Here is an 18,378-nt window from a genome sequence, read left to right on the forward strand (position 1 = left end):
TCATCACTAAGAACACAAAAACATAAATCTGAAGAGCTTGCTGTAGACCGACCACATTCCTGAGTCACTGCTGTCATTTGTCTGAAGGAGAGTTGTCATAAATCTTTGAATCTTTATCTTTAAAACTGTTGATTTGTGTGTTTCTTTCATGTCTGTTTTAAATTAAAACTATAATGCTAAACTAAACATGACTGCTGCTGTCTTTCATCCAGACAAAGCGTCCAGATAAAACTTCATGTCGGTCAGAGACCGTCTGACGCAAATGATGACTGATGAAGAACCTTGAAAATCCAGTGGATTGTCCGTTTTCCATGTCTGTCATCAGGTGGATCCATCTTGCAAAGCTTCCAGCTGGCATCCGGTCAGCTATGGAATCAGCAGAGCGCTGGCGACTTTTACGCACCATTTGCCTCAGCAGACGTTGATCCCTCTCTGAGGCCCCATCCACACGGAAACAAATTCATGTGTTTACGCAGAGGTTTTTTGTTGTATCTGCGTTTCATCCACATGGAAACGACGTTTCTGGTGACTGTAAATGATACTTTTTGAAAATGAGTCCTAGAGTGCATAAATCGATAGACAGCTACTATTCCGTCTCCGTCTCCGGCCAACCGCATCTTTCTTGAAATGATTACGTCACACAGCGTAGCTCTCTTAAGGCGCCTGCGTGGGTCTGGCCAAAATAATAATGGCGTACTACAGGGTTGTGTTCATGCTGCAGAAGCTCCTGAGCTTGTTATGGCTTTTACAGCAAAATCTGATGCTCCTTTACCACCACCGCGATACATACACACCGTATGTTCTTAAATCCAATGCAGAGAACAACCAGAAGGGCAACTAGAAGAGAGTTTGTGTCAGTTTTCTGCGATCTTCTTTGTGTCCTTTGGTGGATTTCCATGGCAGCATTACAGCACCATGTACCACGTACGTGTTTACATGGATATTTCCTGAAATAATCCCGTCTTTATGGAAAACTTTTTCAAAACAAAACGGCAATATATCATTTTCGTCTCTGTGTGTACGGGGCCTAAGATTTTGCATGGATTTCCATTTAGTGGCTGAGTTGTTGCTGTTCCTAAACACTTCCACTTTCTAATAATATCACTAACAGAGACTGTGGAATACCCAGCAGGGATGAAATTTCACAAACCGTCTTATTGCAAAGGTGGAATCATCACAGCATCATGCTTGAAGTCACTGAGCTCTTCATAGCGACCCATTAAGGATCACAAATATCTGGCCGAATACTTTTGTCCATATAGGGTATCTCATTCAGTGAGTTCTGGCCTGTTTCACTAAGCTCAGGGTGACTTGTGTAGCAGCTTTAATAACCTGAATCAACCTGAATTTATCAGAAAACGTATCAAAGTCTGTGTGGACTGTTTGTCTTTCCAGGTTTACCTGATCAAAACCGCTACGCAGCAAAGGATACCACAATATGCTACACAAAAACAAACACACAAGGCCTTCCACTGATGATAGAAATCTGGCCTCCCTTAGAAACAACAATCTCTACTTTATGCTTCATGTTTTTTGCTGATTCTCTAGATGTTTCCACCATGCATGAGTAGCATGCTGCTGCATGGCACGTGCTGGTCTGCCTGCACTCTGAGGGCAGGGCGGTACCCTGCGCGGTTACTAATACAGGTGTGCCACACCTGGTGCCCCACTTTCCTTCCGCTCGTCTCCCGAGGTGGTCACAGCGTGGTGGAGCCCTTTTGTTTGGCGTGGAAGGATCATAAGGTGCGTCTTACTTCTACTGCTTTATGGCTTTGGTCTCTGGCATGAGTCTTTTCCTTGGGTCTTAGTCCCGTCCACCAGAGACTCATTTCTTAAATTTATTTATTTATTCATGTATTTATTTATCATTATTATTATTATTTGTAGGAAATTTGTAAATAATCACCTCTTGTTTTTATTTACTTTTTACACAGTGCCAAAACTATTTTAGAACTGTAGATGTACTTCATTTGCTTTCAATAATCAATAATAATAATTAATAACAATGTTTTTAACAGATCTAAACTATGTGAAAGACAGACACAACATGGTATTATCCTTGTTCTGCTCTACTTGGAACCCTGCCTATCCACTTGACAGACAGCATTCCTGATTTGAAAACTCCTTGACTTTCTTTATAGGTCAATAATGTCTTATTTCTAGGTCAATAATGTGTTTTTTCTAGGTCAATAATGTGGTTCTCAAAAGGTGTGGCAGCAAGTTTAGGTGTACTTTGGCAACTTGTATACCAATATTTTATTACTATAAAGATTTTGGCCTGATCTTGGGTGTGCCTTGGGCAATAAAAGGTTGAAATCACTGTATATGTACAGGGCCTAGAATTTGAATGTTGGTTTTGTTTCAATTAAAGTTTTTCTCTGTTGCTTATGCAGAATCTTCCAGACAGTGAATGTTCTCCTAACAGTTTGTGAAAACCCTTTACAGTTTGTAACTTGTGAGCATAAAATATTTATTTGGAATCATACAGCTTAGCTGCCATCCCTCTTTTTTAAATCTTCTTCTTCATATTATTATCATTATTATTATTAGTAGTAGTAGTATTAGTATTACATTATTATTACTATTATTGTTATTATTGTTATTATTTCAATCAAATTATCGTCCCGAATAACTGTTTTACCATGTGTAAAGGCTACCTCTGGGGTTTGAACAAGTAATAGATAACAAGAAAAGAAAAAGAAATTTAACAAAGGTTCACTGGTCAAGTCAAAGAGATTATTCTGTCCAAAGAGATGCCTCTGTAGCTCCATTCAAAAGTGCAGTTTTGTAAGATTTTAAAAAGCCACAATAATAATATAAAACTGGGCCTACAGTGATCATGGTACTATGACTCTAAAAACACCAAATAGCTCAAATGAAAGAAGAAACTCTCTATTTCATAATGAAAAAAAAAATTGTTTGCACCTTGTTTCGTTCTTGATTTATCTGAAGTTGAACAGAGGCTAGTTTCACCAAAAAGACCACTTTTTTCTAGAAAACTGAGAAAAATGCATTTTTGTGAAAGAGAGTCTGCCAAGCAAAACAGTGATTTGAATGTTATAATTTTGCCTTCAATGACATAAAAGACATTGAAAATTGTATAAATGTTATTTTATTGTAAAATAAATAAAAATGCGATAAATCTGGCTGAATAATCAGTGGGTTCCTAACATTAACTTACCTCCATCGCTTTGGGACGTAGAACAAGATCCGCTCCGCTCACTCGGCAGCCATTCCTCAGAGTCTGGATCGGAAAAGTCCGTCTCTGAAGTGTCGTCGCTGTATGCATCCAGCTGGCGAGAGGCTGCCTTATTTCTCTGATGCATGGGGGAGACCTCCCGGCATTCTTTAGCCTCTTGGCCAGCCGAGGCAGATCAATGAAAGCACTGATCCCTGGATTCGCTGTTAAGTTCAGTGTTGGTTTCAGTGAGTAAGCGATTTCTCAGACAAAAGTTTAAAGTTTCTTCCAGCGTCTATTTTTAGAACTTTTAGCTGAGATTACCTCTGTAACGATTGCTCTGCTCTTTGACCCCAGGGTCTCCACCTCTGATCTCTGTGGCTTTGATCTACCATCTCTTCCGACTCTAGTGTTCCTACTACATATCCCAGAAGCCCCAAAATTACTCACAGGGAGCGTGAGAGCACCCCCTTGTGCCAGCCGCCGAAAAAACACTTTGACATATACGTCAATGGCACTCAATGAGTTAAACAATATGTCCATTTTCTTATTTAAAATAAAAAATAAAAAAATAGCATTATAATCTAAATGAATTCTTGTACTGACTTTACTATGTAACCATTCTGTGACTTGTTTCCAGAGCAACTGGGTATGAGAGCATGAGATAGAGATGCTCTGTTGTCCCAATGTCTCGCTTGCAAAACACACATTCGTTGCTTTCGAAGCCAAATCTTAACCGTAAGAATTCATCTGAAGGGTAGATATTCTTCATTATTTTGTAATGAATTTCTTTTGTCCTTGGTGGAACAGGATATTTAAAGAACTTTGTTCTCAGTTTTCAAACAGTCTTTTGGTCAAAAATGTAACAAATATTATTCCGAGGGAACTGAGTAGAGTACCGTACCGAATCGGTACAGTACGAATACACGTACCTTTTCACCCCTACTATCCAGTAACCATTTGTGTGTATTTTGTGGGAAATAATTTTACCTGGGCGTCTGCTAAACAGAGCAGCAACACCCCCCGTTCGTGACCACCCATGGCTAAATATTACTTTATCCCCCATTGACTGGACCAAAACTTAATATCATTTTTGTTTGAATGAGTTTCTTGTAAAAAAAGAAAAAAAAAAGTGTCATGTGCTTTTAGACCCTTGCAGAATAAAAAGACTGGTTTTCTTTTAACTTTGTTTTGTAGACCTCTAGTATTCAAACTGTTGAAGGAAACATGACAATAGAGAGAAAAATAGGCAAATGATACTTAAACAGTATAAAATAAACAGTATTAACTGTGCTTAAGGTTTTTTAGTCTCTTGTCTCTAACTAGACAAATGTGAAAAAGGCAGTGTCCCCTAAAAATGTTATAATTACTCTTCCTGTATTAAGGGCTCGCTCTTTTGAACGCATAAACAACTTGGGGGTAATATTTGATTGGACGTTGATTGGACCATTTTTCCTCAACTTTTTTCCCAAGGTGATGAGTAGAGTCGACGACGCCCTCCCTTTTCTCAGACCACTGTAACGTGATTTTTGACAGGAGCTTGATAATCATCTCCCTGGCGTTCTCTCCCTACTTGTCTTTCAGCCTGTTGATGCAGAGATTCCAGCGCCTTTTGTATCTCTCACTTTCAAGCACACGCTTCTTTAGGTCAATATTTTTCCAAAGTTTTTACTTTCTCTTTGCAATCTTTTGTTTCTTGAAGGTTGAAATCTGGGCTTTTTGCTACATTAGCAATAGCAACAGTGTTCTCTTTTAGCAGCGAATTAAGGTCTTCAACCATGGACGTTAGATTATCCACAGCCTTTAAAATGGCAGCATTCGATACCTCATCATCAACAGGGTGATCCGGAGAGAGATGGTCGTCGTCTTGCTTTCTCCTTCCGTGATTTTCGTTGGTGTCTGAAGGCTCCTCTTGTTGCTGGAGGAGCTAGTGCCAGTTTCCATGCTTGAGCCATTGTCATTAGCATAATCGTGTTCAAGCAGCATTTTGTCCATCACGGTCAACTTATTCTTTGCCATTTTAAGGAAGAATACCTTATTAAGTTTGTTGCACTCGCACACACAGCTTTTTGACAGGAAGAACTACATAAATTTAGAATTTAGGGACTTTGCAGAGTAGAGCTGAGCAAAGCGTGTCGGCTCAGGTCGCCATCTTGCCCCACCTCCACCCCCATTTGTAGTTAAAGGAACAACTTTATTAGACCGTTGTGTTTCGGCATGTAGTTTATCAGGGTCAGCAAGAACTACATTGTGAGCAACATTTAAATAGGGTACTGTGAAAACAGAAAAAAATGTGAAAAAATTCAAAACGTTTTTAAATTACATAATTTTAACCAATCAGAAACAGCTACATATGTATATCAGCCAATGGGGTATCAGTACCAATGGGTTGGTTAAGTGATCATCTGGTTTATGACCAATAGACACTGCCAAAGAGGCACATGGAGTGTCTAATAGGAAACAGACACAGAAAAACGTATGCTGAAACAACACAAGGAAATGACCACTTGGTGAGGTTAAGATGCATTCTGGGGTCATTTTAAAATGCTATCTGTGGGTGCAGTACAACATTTTTATAAAAACATTTTGTAAAAACATTTTATGAAAAGCTAACGGACATCAGTAAAAACATCTAAAGAGGGACAGATAGAAGGAGGTCATAAAACCAAAAAAACATTAAACGTTAGTTTGGAGATAAAAGCTTTAATCCTCAGATCCTACTATATATCCGTTTTGAGGACATTCATCATTTTTATCATCGTTATTTAAGTTGATAGTCACATTTTTATAGATTGAGGCATCAAATTTGGCCAAAGTTATTATTTTTCTTCATATTAAAAAAAAAAACATGTCACCCATAGAACTCGATTGACGTGAAATAGCTCCTTCCATCCTTGTTTGTCCGAAATCAGACAAATAGACTTCCATTAATAACATGTTTTTTGACCGTGGGTCTATGGCACCAAAACAACTTAAAGCAACTGTTTCTTTGCAGTCACTCGATCACCAGGGATCCAAATTTCACCATTCTACAGTGATCCAGCAGATTGTGCCAGCGCATCATTTTAACCCCTTCGGCAACGCACACATGGGTTTTTCTTCCATGGACTCAGACTGTTTGAAACACTATTTCACCCACTAAACATCATCAGAATTAAATGAACTGATTCATGCCACTAGATACAGTATAGATGTCTGAGAGTGGGCTACATGTGTAAGGAAAAGTTTGTGTGCTCCTACTTGTGTGCTTGGGTGCGAATCTGCGTCTATGTTTACAACTGGACATGCGTAAGTGGTGTTTACAGTCGAAAATGTTACCTCTGAGTTCTGCAGTCTGGGACAAAAAAAGGGAGACATTTGGACAATTTCAACTTTGCCCTCACTTCATAGCAAGTGGATGGACATGCATGAGGATGCATGGGTCTTTTCAATCAATAGGAGAGAATATATCTTATCTCAAATATGCAGTAAATTTATATATGCGTGTAATTGGCATATTTGTGGTCACATTTTGGTTAGAGGTGGAAATGCGTGTGTTCATGATTCATATCCTAGATATTTCCTCTGATTTTTTATGCCTGTACATAAAATAAACCTAACATGAACAAAAGCATTCGCTCGTATATGATTTGGTAGAGGACGAGGCTCGAGAAAAGGAGGGTAAAACTGGCGTGTTTTACGCACAGATGGACTCATCTGTTTTGCATGAACGAATCAATGTCATAGGCATAGTGTACAAGACCTGGCATAATAAGGGTGTAACATTGAATTTTTTATTTATTTTTTTTATTTCAGCAGTCAGGGCTGAAGTTTTTAAAGAGATCTGAAACAGTGAAAGTAAAAATTAAATGTTGAAAAATTATTAGTTTATTAACACCTTTCTGCATGTCCATTTTCAGGACAAACAAGGACAGATGGAGCTAAAATATGGAATTTGGCACTACAGAAAAAATTTCAATGCATCAAAATCAATTTAACTACTCATCATTGACATGGCCCAGACTGTATTTATTGAAAAAAAGGTTTTTTGTTTGTTTTTTCTAGATCATTTTATATGGGAATTATGGTGTTTTTGTGTTTTTTTTTAACCATTTAAAAATACCAGTGACATGGTGTACAATAACTGGCATAAAAAGGGTGTAACATTGGATTTTTTTTTTTTCTAAGTGGTCAGGGTTGAAGTTGTTGAAGAGATTTGAAGCACTGAAAGTTAAAAAAAAAATGTTGAAGGTTATTATTTTTTTAACACCTTTCTGCATGTCCTCAAGAATTCCGGCCATTTAGAACAACTACCGGACATTTGCTTTAACATTATTTTGCTGCATTAATAGCAGCAAAATGCATAAATCTCTCTCTTATTTTTTTTGTGTAAGTGGTTTAAAGTATCAAAATGAAAGCTGCGTGCTTTTCCTTACGCAATCATTAACACAATATACGCCCATGTTAAACACATAAACAACTAGAATGGCCATCTGAGGCGGCAGACCCACGCCTAAGCAGCGCCACTGAGGAACTCACGCTCCCATTGATTACTATGGGGTTCAAAATTCAAAGTCCAAGAAAAACCGCATGGGTGCGCGGATCATCACCAAAATCTAACTGATTCTTCCCTGTCACTATCCCAATATTCCCTGAAAGTTCGGTGAAGATATGACTTTCCGTTCTCAAGTTATCTTGTACACATACAAACAAAGAAACAAACAAACAAACTAAGATACGGAACCCTTTACGTAAGCCCCTGACGATTTCATCGGCACGGGTAACAACAGTTAGCTTCACATCAGCACCGTTAGCCTGTTAGCATATTGGCTGCTAACATAACTTTGCAGCTTACAACAGCGAAATACCGTCCTCCACCGACAACAATGAAGCATCCAAACACACAAACAAAACAAAAGTGCTCTGTTAACTGGATACTGCATTAGAACTCTACGTTTCAAATGAAAAATTAGTCTTACCGTCAGTTGCTAATATCAGTCCTCATGATGATATAACTGTAACCTCTCTGAAGAGAGACAGAGCCTTCGTTATAAGCTCCAAGCGGTCCATGCCTTTCTGCACGATGTGATTCTGTGTTGACTACAATCCAACTTTATCTGAGGATTGGCCATAGGTAGTTTATCGAAGTCCACTGCAACTCTGTTTGGCGTAGGCCTCCTCTCTCTGCTGCTGCATCAGTGTTTACGACGCTCAGCTATACAGTTCCCTTTGTTTCAGCCTCTTCATTACTCGCAGCGACAACCGAAAAATTCCTCCATACTGCTGATGATATTAAGCCTTTGGTTAACAAGGAAAACCTCACTTAGATTAAAATTCTGCTTTACGAGAAAGCTCTGGTCAAACTTTCCCACTTTCCCTGCATAGTCCCCAGCAATACTAAGCATGCACAGAGAGATAGATTTGCTTTGACATCATCATGCATACATAATTAGCCATGTGCTTGCCATCTGAGGGGATAAACAACCCCAGCACCACAGGACAGTAGATGTAGTAAGATTAGGCAACTTTTTGTTTATATTAACTAGGGATGCACGATAATTATCGGCACCGATAAATTAACGGCTGATAACACATATATTTTACATATTTTAATTTTGCCAATAATAAAATATTAACCGGTAAAATCCACCGATAATAAAGGTGTTTGTTTTCTTTCTCACGAGACTACAAATTCCGAAACAGAAGGTGGCACCGCAGTACACGACCCACTGTTAACCCCCAGAGAAGAAGAGAAGTGGCTTCTGTGCTAAGAGCTAACAACATGGTGAAGTTATTCAGTATTTACTGGGAGGATAACATGACAGTGTATGTAGAATTTGCCCTGCAAAGGTCCTGAAGAGTGGAAAGAAGTCTTCGAGTGGTCTTTAAAGTCACTTAAAGTCCTCATTCTAACAACGTTAAAACAAAGCGGCAGTAGCCGCTAGCGTTAGCCGCGGGCAAAGGTTAAGAATAGGCAGAGTGCTGATTGAAACTGGAAACTGCAGAAAGTTCGTCAGAGCCAAAAGGCAATGCTAATAATAATGATATCATTCTGACAGTCTCCTGATCCACTGCTGCTTTCATAGACATATACCTGCCTGCTCTGTTTGATGTGCCGATCAACGTTAGGAACAGAAGTTACAGACCACGGTGGATTTTAATTCTAACCTATAATCATATTATAATCGGTTATCGGCCATCAGAAGTAGGAAATTATCGGTTATCGGTATCGGTTGAAAAAAATACTTATCGTGCATCACTAATATTAACGCATTCTCGCAATATATCTTCTAGGTTATACAAAATATAATGTGCAAGTATTTAGTATTTACTTATCTGGTCATTTGCATGTTTTCTGTCGGACATTTTGACCGGTTATATTTTTATCTGCTGGACTTCTGCCCATTTTACCGGCCAATGACCAGCAAGAAGACTGGAAACTCAGGCTTAGCAGCCCCATGTAGTCAGAATGGTACGATCTTGGTGATGTAACAACATTTGACCATGATGTTCATAGTCAAATCAGACTCCTCCGAATCAAATTGTCATATCGACGACTATCCGGGTCACCCCTATTAAATACAATTACTTTTTCTTGTTGAAACTGAAACCGTCTCTGCCAGTGGTGATTATGAACCTGTGTGACCTTGTTCATGCATTTTAAATTTAGTTTTAGGATTTCCTGGGGGTGAAACTCCCCCGGGTGGTGTCATTGCAACAAAATAACAAATTCTAATCCAACCCTCACGCTACAATCTGGCATTGCTTGACAGGACACCACTTTAAAGGGCCAGAGACATGTGTCAGTTTTTCCTTAATTTTTCGATTGGGTTGAAATTTTTAATTAATAAAGCAGCCCCATTGTGAATTGTGTTGTGTGAATGTGTAATTAAAGAGCCAAAACAGCAGTGCTTGTTCTTAAGGATTCCCTACTTTGTCTTACTATTTTGTGGAGCTTTGGTGCAGCTTTTCTTTGGTTAGCATGGAGGAGGAGGAGGTGCAGCAGCTTAGGGAGCAGGTGTTGCGGCTACAGGCGCTCAATGAGCGGCTTCTTCGGGAGCGTGTTGCCTCCTTGGCAGACTCTGGTGGGGCAACTTCGGCCCCCTCTGCTTCAACTAGTCATGCCCCAGCTGCAGGCATTGCCGCTCCTGTCACAGAGCAACTGGTTGCCATACCAAGAGACCATAAGTGTCCCATGTTCAACGGTAAAATGGGCATAGGAATAACTGAGTGGATCGAGGAGATGCAGGCATGTGTGTGTGCCCGCCACCTTTCTGCTGGTGACCAAGCACTCTTCATTTTTGATCACTTGGAAGGAGAAGCGAAGGAGGAGATCAAGTTTCCCTCTAGTGCCGAGGGAGGTGACACTGCTCGGGTCCTCGCCATCTTAAAGGAGCTGTATGGTTTGTTCAGTCATATGTTACCTTGCAGCAGGCTTTTTTTTTTCACAGTGCCAACTTGAAGGACAAACGCTGCAAAAGTTTTCCTTGGCCCTCATGGCTTTAATGGAGCAGCTAAAGAAATGTGCACCTGATGGTTCGCCTAATGCAGATGTGCTTCTTCGAGATCAGTTTATTGAGCATGTTCGTGACAGTTCTCTTCCCTGAGAACTGAAGCAATTGGTTCATCTCCAGCCAACTACCACCCTGTTGGAGCTGCGTGGTGAGGCTATTAGGTGGGAGAGAGAGGGTCTTCCAGGGGGCACCAGAGGGCTTAGCTCATCTTTGCCATCTGCCTATGGCCTTCAGTATGGAGTGCAGGATCGTGTTAACCCAGGACCTTACAGCGCTTCCAAGGGGCCCGGGATCAGTGAGTTGATAGATCTTTTGAAGCGTCAGCAAGAACAACTTAACCAGCTGACCCAGACTGGAGCCTCTCTTCTGGCCCTTCGCCCCCAAATTCAGTCTGTTCTTAACCGGTCTTTTATCTGCAGGAGGCACCAGCAGCCTGGCCATTTTGCTTGGGAATGTGATGGTCAGTGGGCTCCAACCTGACATCATGCTAATTCAGTTGCTAACTTGAACTCTAATGCTACTGGACTTTCCCCAGCAGTCGTAAAACTGAAGCCCACTGAGCTGCTGAGCCACAGCTCAGTTGGGGAGTCTTCTGGCTTACAGAAAGGTGCAGCAACTGCAGCAAAGGATACCACAACATGCTACACAAAAACACACACACAAGGTCCTCCACTGTTAGTAGAAATCTGGCCTCCCTTAGAAACAACAATCTCTACTTTATGCTTCATGTTTTTTGCTGATTTTCTTGATGTTTCCACCATACATATGTGGCAGGAAGCCCTCTACCTCCCTGCTGCTGCACGGCACTGTGCGGGTCTGCTAGCACCTTGAGCGCAGGGCGGCACCCTGTGCGGTTACTAATATAGATGTGCCACACCTCACATGTTCTCTTTCCTTCCACTCGTTTCCTGCGTGGAAACAGCGTGGTGGAGCCCTTTTGCTTGGCGTGGCAGGATCCTTGTGTCGCGTGGCAGGATGTGGTGTGGCGTAGCAGGATGTGGTATGGCAGCCACAAGAGCGCGCACCTTTACCTACAGATTGCTCTTCTAGAGGCTCGTCAGGGCGGTGGTGCATCCATATGGTAAGTTGCCGTTGTCTGCCTTTTCTGCTTGCTTCTCACCTGGTTCTTGGCTGACTGCTGTGCCTCTTTGAGCTGCAGTCTGAGGCTCTCATCCTCCGTGTACTCTGTGGCTGTGCTGATCTCTGCTGTTGGTATGATTATGTGCTTAAATGTAATGAATTTAGCTCTGATAGCACAATTTAATGATAATTTTTTCATTAAATATTGATTTTTATCAATAATAATGATAATAATAATATCTTGAATTTATATAGCGCCTTTCAAGAAACCCAAGGACATTTTCTTTTAGAGGCGCTGGTAATTGGGTCGGCCATCACCTAGAAACAACCATTGCTGTTTTGTTTCTACATCTATATCTTCTACTTCTACATCTTCTTTTTCTTCTTTTTGGCTCTGTTCCTGCTCTTCCTTACTCCGGTTTTGGTTCTGCTTCATCCGGTTGTGGCTCTGATTTGGCTCTCCTTTGGCTCCCTTTTGTCGTGCTTTGTTGTGAACACTGGCCTTCTACGACATGCAGGCGAGTTAACGAGCTGTGTATTATCGAGCTCAGGAGGACGCTGTACTTAAATATTGGTGCTAATTGATTTAGTCTGTATAATTGTTAATTTCTGTTTTGATAATTTGTGAGAATTATTACTGTTTGATTTTGTTCTGTGGGTTTGTTTAGTTAATAACTGTGTGCATCTTTTTTTATGTGTGGCTCTTGTTGGCTTTTTATTAACATGTTTCTCCCTGTGTTCAGGTGCTATGGGTCCTCAGCACCTGTGTTCAGGTGCTGAGGACCCATAGCAGCAGTCCGGTTCCCTGGTGGTGGTGCTTTTCACTATTCCCCTTTTTGTTGGTGTACAGCGTCACGGGTGATTAGTTTGAGCCCCCCCCCCAGTAAGCCTCAGTCCTGTCTTAAAACCTCCCTGTGCCAAGTGCCAGTTTTGAAATCGTATGACAGATGCACCAGTTTACCATTTTGAACATTTATTTAGTTTGATTAAAGCTTTGGGTTGTCTTGGGACTATTGCTTTTGTTGATAGAATTTCGTCATTAATTTGCTTTGTTAAATAAAATTACTTTTCCTTGTTAAAACTGAAACTGTCTCTGCCATTGGTGATTATGAACCTGTGTGACCTTGTTTACGCATTTTAAATTTAGTTTTAGGATTTCCTCGGGGTGAAATCCCCCAAGTGGCGTTTTTGCAACAAAATAACAAATTCTAATCCGACTCTCACGCTACACATATTATCTAAAATGAGTGTGTTTATAGAAATATTTTCTACATCTGGTGTACAGTGCTGTGAAAAACTATTTTCCGCCTTTCTGATTCCTCATTTTTTTGCATATTTATCACACTTAAATGTTTCAGATCATCAAACCAATTTCAATATCTCATAAAAAGACAACCCAAGTAAATACAAAATGCAGTGTTTGAATGATTACTTAATTTCTGAAGGGGAAAAAAAACAAGTTTAAATCTATCCGACCCTTTGCGAAAAAGTAATTGCCCCCCTTGGTAAATCATGAGTTAACTGTGATAACCACAGTTCTTGGAAAACTGAGTTCAATTTCACTGGCCAAACCCAGGCCTAATTACTGACAGATTTGTTGAATCAAGGAACCCCTTAAATAGAAACTGTCAGACAAAGTGAAGTAGGCAACAACATTTAAAAAAACAGAAACGCATCATGCCATGATCCAAAGAAATTCAAGAACAAAGGAGAAACAAAGTGATTGAAATCCATCAGTCTTGAAAAAGTTACAAAGCCATTTCCAAGGCTTTGGGACTCCAGCAAACCATGGTCAGAGCCGTTATCCACAAATGGAGAAAACTGGGAACAGTGGTGAACCTTCCCAGAAGCGGTTGGCCGACCAAATGACTCAGAGAGTGCAATGACGACTCACCTGGGAGGTCACAAAAGAATCCAGGACCACATCCAAAGACCTGCAGGCCTCCCTGGCATCAGTTAAAGTCAGAGTTCTTGACTCCACCATAAGAAAGACACTGGGCAAAAATGGCATCATCCAAGGCCAAAACCACTGCTGACAAAAAAGAACACAAAGTCTCTTCTCACATTTGTCAAGAAATATCTTGATGATCCCCAAGACTTTTGGAGAAATATTCTGTGGACTGACGAGACAAAAGTTGAACTTTCTTTAAGGTGTGCGGCCCGTTACATCTGGATTAAAAATAACACAGCATTTGATAAAAAGAACATCATGCTAACAGTCAAACGTGGTGGTGGCTGCTTTGCTGCTTCAGGACCTGGACCACTTGCTGTGATTGATGGAACAACATACCAGCATGCTCAAAACCCCTCCAATATGGCTGCATTAAAACAAATCTGTGAAGAAGAGTGGGCCAAAATTCCTCCATAGCGATGCCAAAGACTCATCACCAGTTATCACAAAACTTGATTTGAGTTATTTCTGCCAAGGGTGAAACAACCAGTTATTAGGTTCAGGGGGTATTACTTTTTCACATAGGGTGACATAGGTTTGTATTTTTTTCCCCTTAATAAATTTAATCATCATTTATAAACTGCATTTTGTATTTGCTTGTGTTGTCTTTGTGAGATATTAAAATTGGTTTGATGATCCGAAACATTCAAGTGTGATAAATATGCAAAAAAAATCAGGAATGATAAAGGGGCCAAATTGTTTTTTAAGACACTGTATAATATAATAATTAAACGGTTTATTAATAGTGTAAGGTTTGTAACCACCAGAGTTGAAAGGTACAATTTGTTAAGCCAAAAAGAAGGGGCTTGGGTGGTAAGGATTCAGTGAGGATGAGGAGCAGACGCACAGACATCATATGGCGGTACACTAGGGCCATGCTTACTCGCCACATCCAGCCTTTACTCCTTCCTAGAGGTGTGGACTTTTTCCAACATATTTCCCATTCTTCTGGATGCAGCGACATCCAGAGCACAACTAGGATTGTGTCAATCCTCCTTCCCCCCTCAATGGTCTCTTCTGGTGGGCTTACTCGCCACATGTAATCTTTATACCAGCCTTCATTTCTGGCCCAAACATACCTAAAGGTTCTGCACTATACTGTATCTTCACTAGTGCTCATGGTTATATGTTTTTGAAGCTACAGTAGCTCACTTTGGGGTCATCTGTTTAAGTCCTAGTTGGACCAAGACAGGAAATTGATCTGGTAATTGGAGGTACCGATTCACTTTCCTGAATTCTGCTGGGATACCCCTGGTTGGACCAAGACAGGAAAAGAAGACAAGAAACCCCCTGCCAACAGGGTCCACATTGTTACAGCCCCTTTAATTGACATCGCTCCAGTAGAGCAAGTTCAGAGGGTCCTTCTTGTGCATGTCTATGTGAGTAGTAACTGTAGAAACTGGATTTCTACTTAAAAGATTAATGGAAAACACCTATCTCCTCATCTCTACCACTATTTTCTCTAGAAGCAGCCGTATGTCCATCGTCCTACCTTTGGGTGACCTGGTTCAGGGTTCAGGGGTTTGATGGGCTGGACAGCAGCCAGCTCTGTTTAAAACACATAGACACTTTGGACTGACTGTGGTTTTGGCTTAACCAGAGGCTTTTATAAGAGGACAAACACTCACTCTGATCTCACACCAGCTTCAACAAGGTCTAGAAAGGAAGGCTGTTGGTTCAGGATGGACGTCTTTGTCAGACTGGTTCTGCTGGCTCTGCTGGCACTGAGCTCCAATGCAGCACCTGGACACGAGGCATGTAATCTGATGAAGAAGGTCACGGAAGAAGACATGCGTATGGTAAGACCCCACTATGCCACTGTTTCATAGTGCATTCATTATTTTTCTTCCCTTGGTGCCAGGCTGACTAGGACTGATCATTTATTCCTGCAGCTCATGGAGTATCGTTGGGTCCTGGTCGAAGGATTTGCAGATTATGAAGACGGAGTGAATCAAATGTCCATTGCCAGCAGCTCTGTGACGGAGATAAGCCTCAGCAGTGACAACACCTTCCTGTTCGTCGAGAAAAACATTGTGTAAGGGAACTTAAGTGAGTCTGGATTCACACAGGTGTAGACTAGTGTCAGGTCATTTAACAGATATTGTGTTTTCCAGGAATGGGACATGTCTGACCTACTATACTAATATGTCATCTCCTGACCCAGAGACATCCAACCATACCCTGCATATGCTTGGCCCTGGTTCGTAAGATTCAGTCATGGTTTGGTATCATTAGACCTCCTAATGACATTTGGTACATTTCTTTTGACGAGGAATTAGAGGTAATCCTTGATTCATCTTTGACCATTCAATGTGGGAGTTCAGACAGTCACAGCTTCAAAACTAGTTGACCTACTACACATTAAGTTCAGTATATTAATCAGTCTTTGTTTGTTCTCTGCTAGTCCGTTACAACCCTTAGCTATAGGCACTTTACAAGGTCTAAACCTTAATTTTTGATGTATGATTTTTGAAGACCTAATGCCGTGGGCACAGCAGGTCAAGGAAAATACCAGACTGTAGCTCTGAAGGTGCCTTTCTCCATCTCTATTTCTCCCTTCGCTATTTTCAGCAGTCCAAGACTTGGATGGTGAAAAGACTTCGTATGATGACCATACAAAAATAGACATCTACCAGTCCTGTAACCAGACAGTCCAGACTAACTGTCTGACCATCATCTACAACATGGTCTTTGATGGAACTCAAGGGAGGATGCTGCTGTTCTACAGTAAGGCCATCAGAGAAATCCAACACTTCATTACTGGACAGCTGAGAGAATGAATATAAGAGGACTGGTTATGCTGGTATAAACTCTACTCTAACATTAGCTACTGAACGGTTAAACATAAAATGAGAGTGTAAAGGGGTCTGAATAGAGTTTTGTCCAACCAGGAGTTAAGACAACTTATTGATAGTTGCAGAAAATAAACCCTATTCTCTTTCTGAAACCAGTTGGACTGTATGTTGTGCTTAGGATTCTACATATGTTTTAATAACACCTGACCCACTCTTGATTGTGAAATCCTGTTCTTTCTTTCAGGGAAGGAGGGGGAACACCAGAACATTGAGAAGCTCAGAGCAGCTCAGAGCTCTCACAGAAAGACTGCAGAGTGTCTGAACTTCATAGTCACCAAGAATTTTAAATATGATGGGGAAGCAGGTCAGAGATCCTTCAAACAATAAATCACACAGTTTTTTCAAGTTACCTGTCAGAGAATAGAAACAACATCAAAGGCTAAAGGTTGCTATCAACCTGTTGAAGTGAAGCTTCAGTCAAAGAATAGGTGATACAAAATCCAAGTCTTACAAGAGGCTATTCAATGTGAATTTACTGTAGGTGCGCCTGTAGATGCAAGGCAAACATGTCTTTCGTGGAAGCTTCACTGTTCAGATGCCGGGGACATCCAGTTTTATTTGTGGCTAACTTTCTAGCATGCTATAGCTATGCCAACTCCAAGTGTAATAATAGCTAACACCAAGATGAAGTGTAGTGTTAGTGTAAGGCTTAGGGTAAGTGTTGGGAAACTAAAAGGTAAAAACCAGACCTGCAAAACCTGTTTACAAGCCGTTTAATAGAGTCGAGTAAACAGTCTGCTTACAGGGAAAAAGGGAATGCTAATTAGGAAATATGTGCACAAGCTTCCAGCCTGCAAAGACATAGCATTCATCAGTTTTCAACAGCTCAGTTGCTTAAGAACATGTCATGAGTCTGATGACGGTTCCTCTTGTCTTTAGAACAAATTGAAGAAAAATCTTCAGGAGATATCAGGGAATGAGGCCTCATGCAAATTCAGAGAAAAACAGGCTTAAAGTTGCTTTTAAAAATAAACCAGGTAACACTTCTTGCTAGACTCTGTTTTACTGAAAGCCAGAGTAACTCAAGATAACTAGTGAGAGCACATCCAGGTAAAATGCATTCAGGAGAAAGTATCATCAACTGCAGACAAAAATAAAAAAGGTCAGAACATTTTTCAACTTTGAATAAAAGACTTAATGTTACAAAAGGCAGCAGTTCATATTAAAAGGAAGATGTCTGGTGAAGATCTTGAACGTAGCCTTTTGTAAAATAAATTTACTCACTGGGAGTTTAATTTAATTTTTTTCTTCAGCTAGAGGGACATGGTCATGACTATTTTCTTGAGTTTACTTTTCATTTTGGGGGTGTGAATGAAGGTAGTTACTTCATTCTGAATGGACTGACCCCTCATCATCATCTTCATCTCTTCTTCATTATCTCTGCAGAGTTCTGTTAAAAGAAGAAGGAAGAGGAGAGCGAGGGCTGAGACTGTCTGAGATGTTTAAGTCATGTTTCCATCCATCCATAAACAAAGCCTCCACATCTCTGTACTTTAAAAATCTACAGTGAAGGTGTCACTGGTGGAAATAAACAGTACATGAATACTACTCAGTGTAATCTCAGTTCTTCTGCCACATACCATGACTTTTAAACTCCTGTTATGCCATTTCACCACTCAGAAATCCCCTACTTTATGATGATGTATCTGGATGTTGATATGATATTTGCTTATTTGAAGACACAGTGAGGCTTTTTCAGGGGCTTGAGTTCAGATTTTTCCAGGTAATTTTGTTCTATAAACTCTCTACCGATGGTGTTGAATACTCTCTGTTTACATTCTGTATACTCCTTTAATAAAAACATCTCTGACAAACATTTAA

General features: G+C 40.5%; 1 protein-coding gene across 1 annotated transcript; it reads left to right on the forward strand.

Annotated features, from left to right (window-relative positions):
* Window positions 1-15,309: 15,309 nt before the first annotated feature.
* On the forward strand, window positions 15,310-18,378 carry LOC121524509 (saxitoxin and tetrodotoxin-binding protein 1-like). Its single transcript, XM_041809932.1, has 6 exons — window positions 15,310-15,501; window positions 15,595-15,737; window positions 15,817-15,902; window positions 16,274-16,429; window positions 16,742-16,861; window positions 17,944-18,378. The coding sequence occupies exons 1-6, from the start codon at window positions 15,385-15,387 to the stop codon at window positions 17,952-17,954; spliced, it is 633 nt and encodes a 210-aa protein (XP_041665866.1). The 5' UTR covers window positions 15,310-15,384; the 3' UTR covers window positions 17,955-18,378.

Source organism: Cheilinus undulatus, linkage group 16 (genome assembly GCF_018320785.1).
Source record: "Cheilinus undulatus linkage group 16, ASM1832078v1, whole genome shotgun sequence".
Taxonomy (NCBI): domain Eukaryota; kingdom Metazoa; phylum Chordata; class Actinopteri; order Labriformes; family Labridae; genus Cheilinus; species Cheilinus undulatus.

Coding starts and splice junctions, on each gene's coding strand:
- LOC121524509 (XM_041809932.1), top strand. CDS start 15,385: ATGGACGTCTTTGTCAGACTGGTTCTGCTGGCTCTGCTGGCACTGAGC. Junction 15,502..15,594: donor CGGAAGAAGACATGCGTATG/GTAAGACCCCAC, acceptor TTATTCCTGCAG/CTCATGGAGTATCGTTGGGT. Junction 16,430..16,741: donor GAGGATGCTGCTGTTCTACA/GTAAGGCCATCA, acceptor TCTTTCTTTCAG/GGAAGGAGGGGGAACACCAG.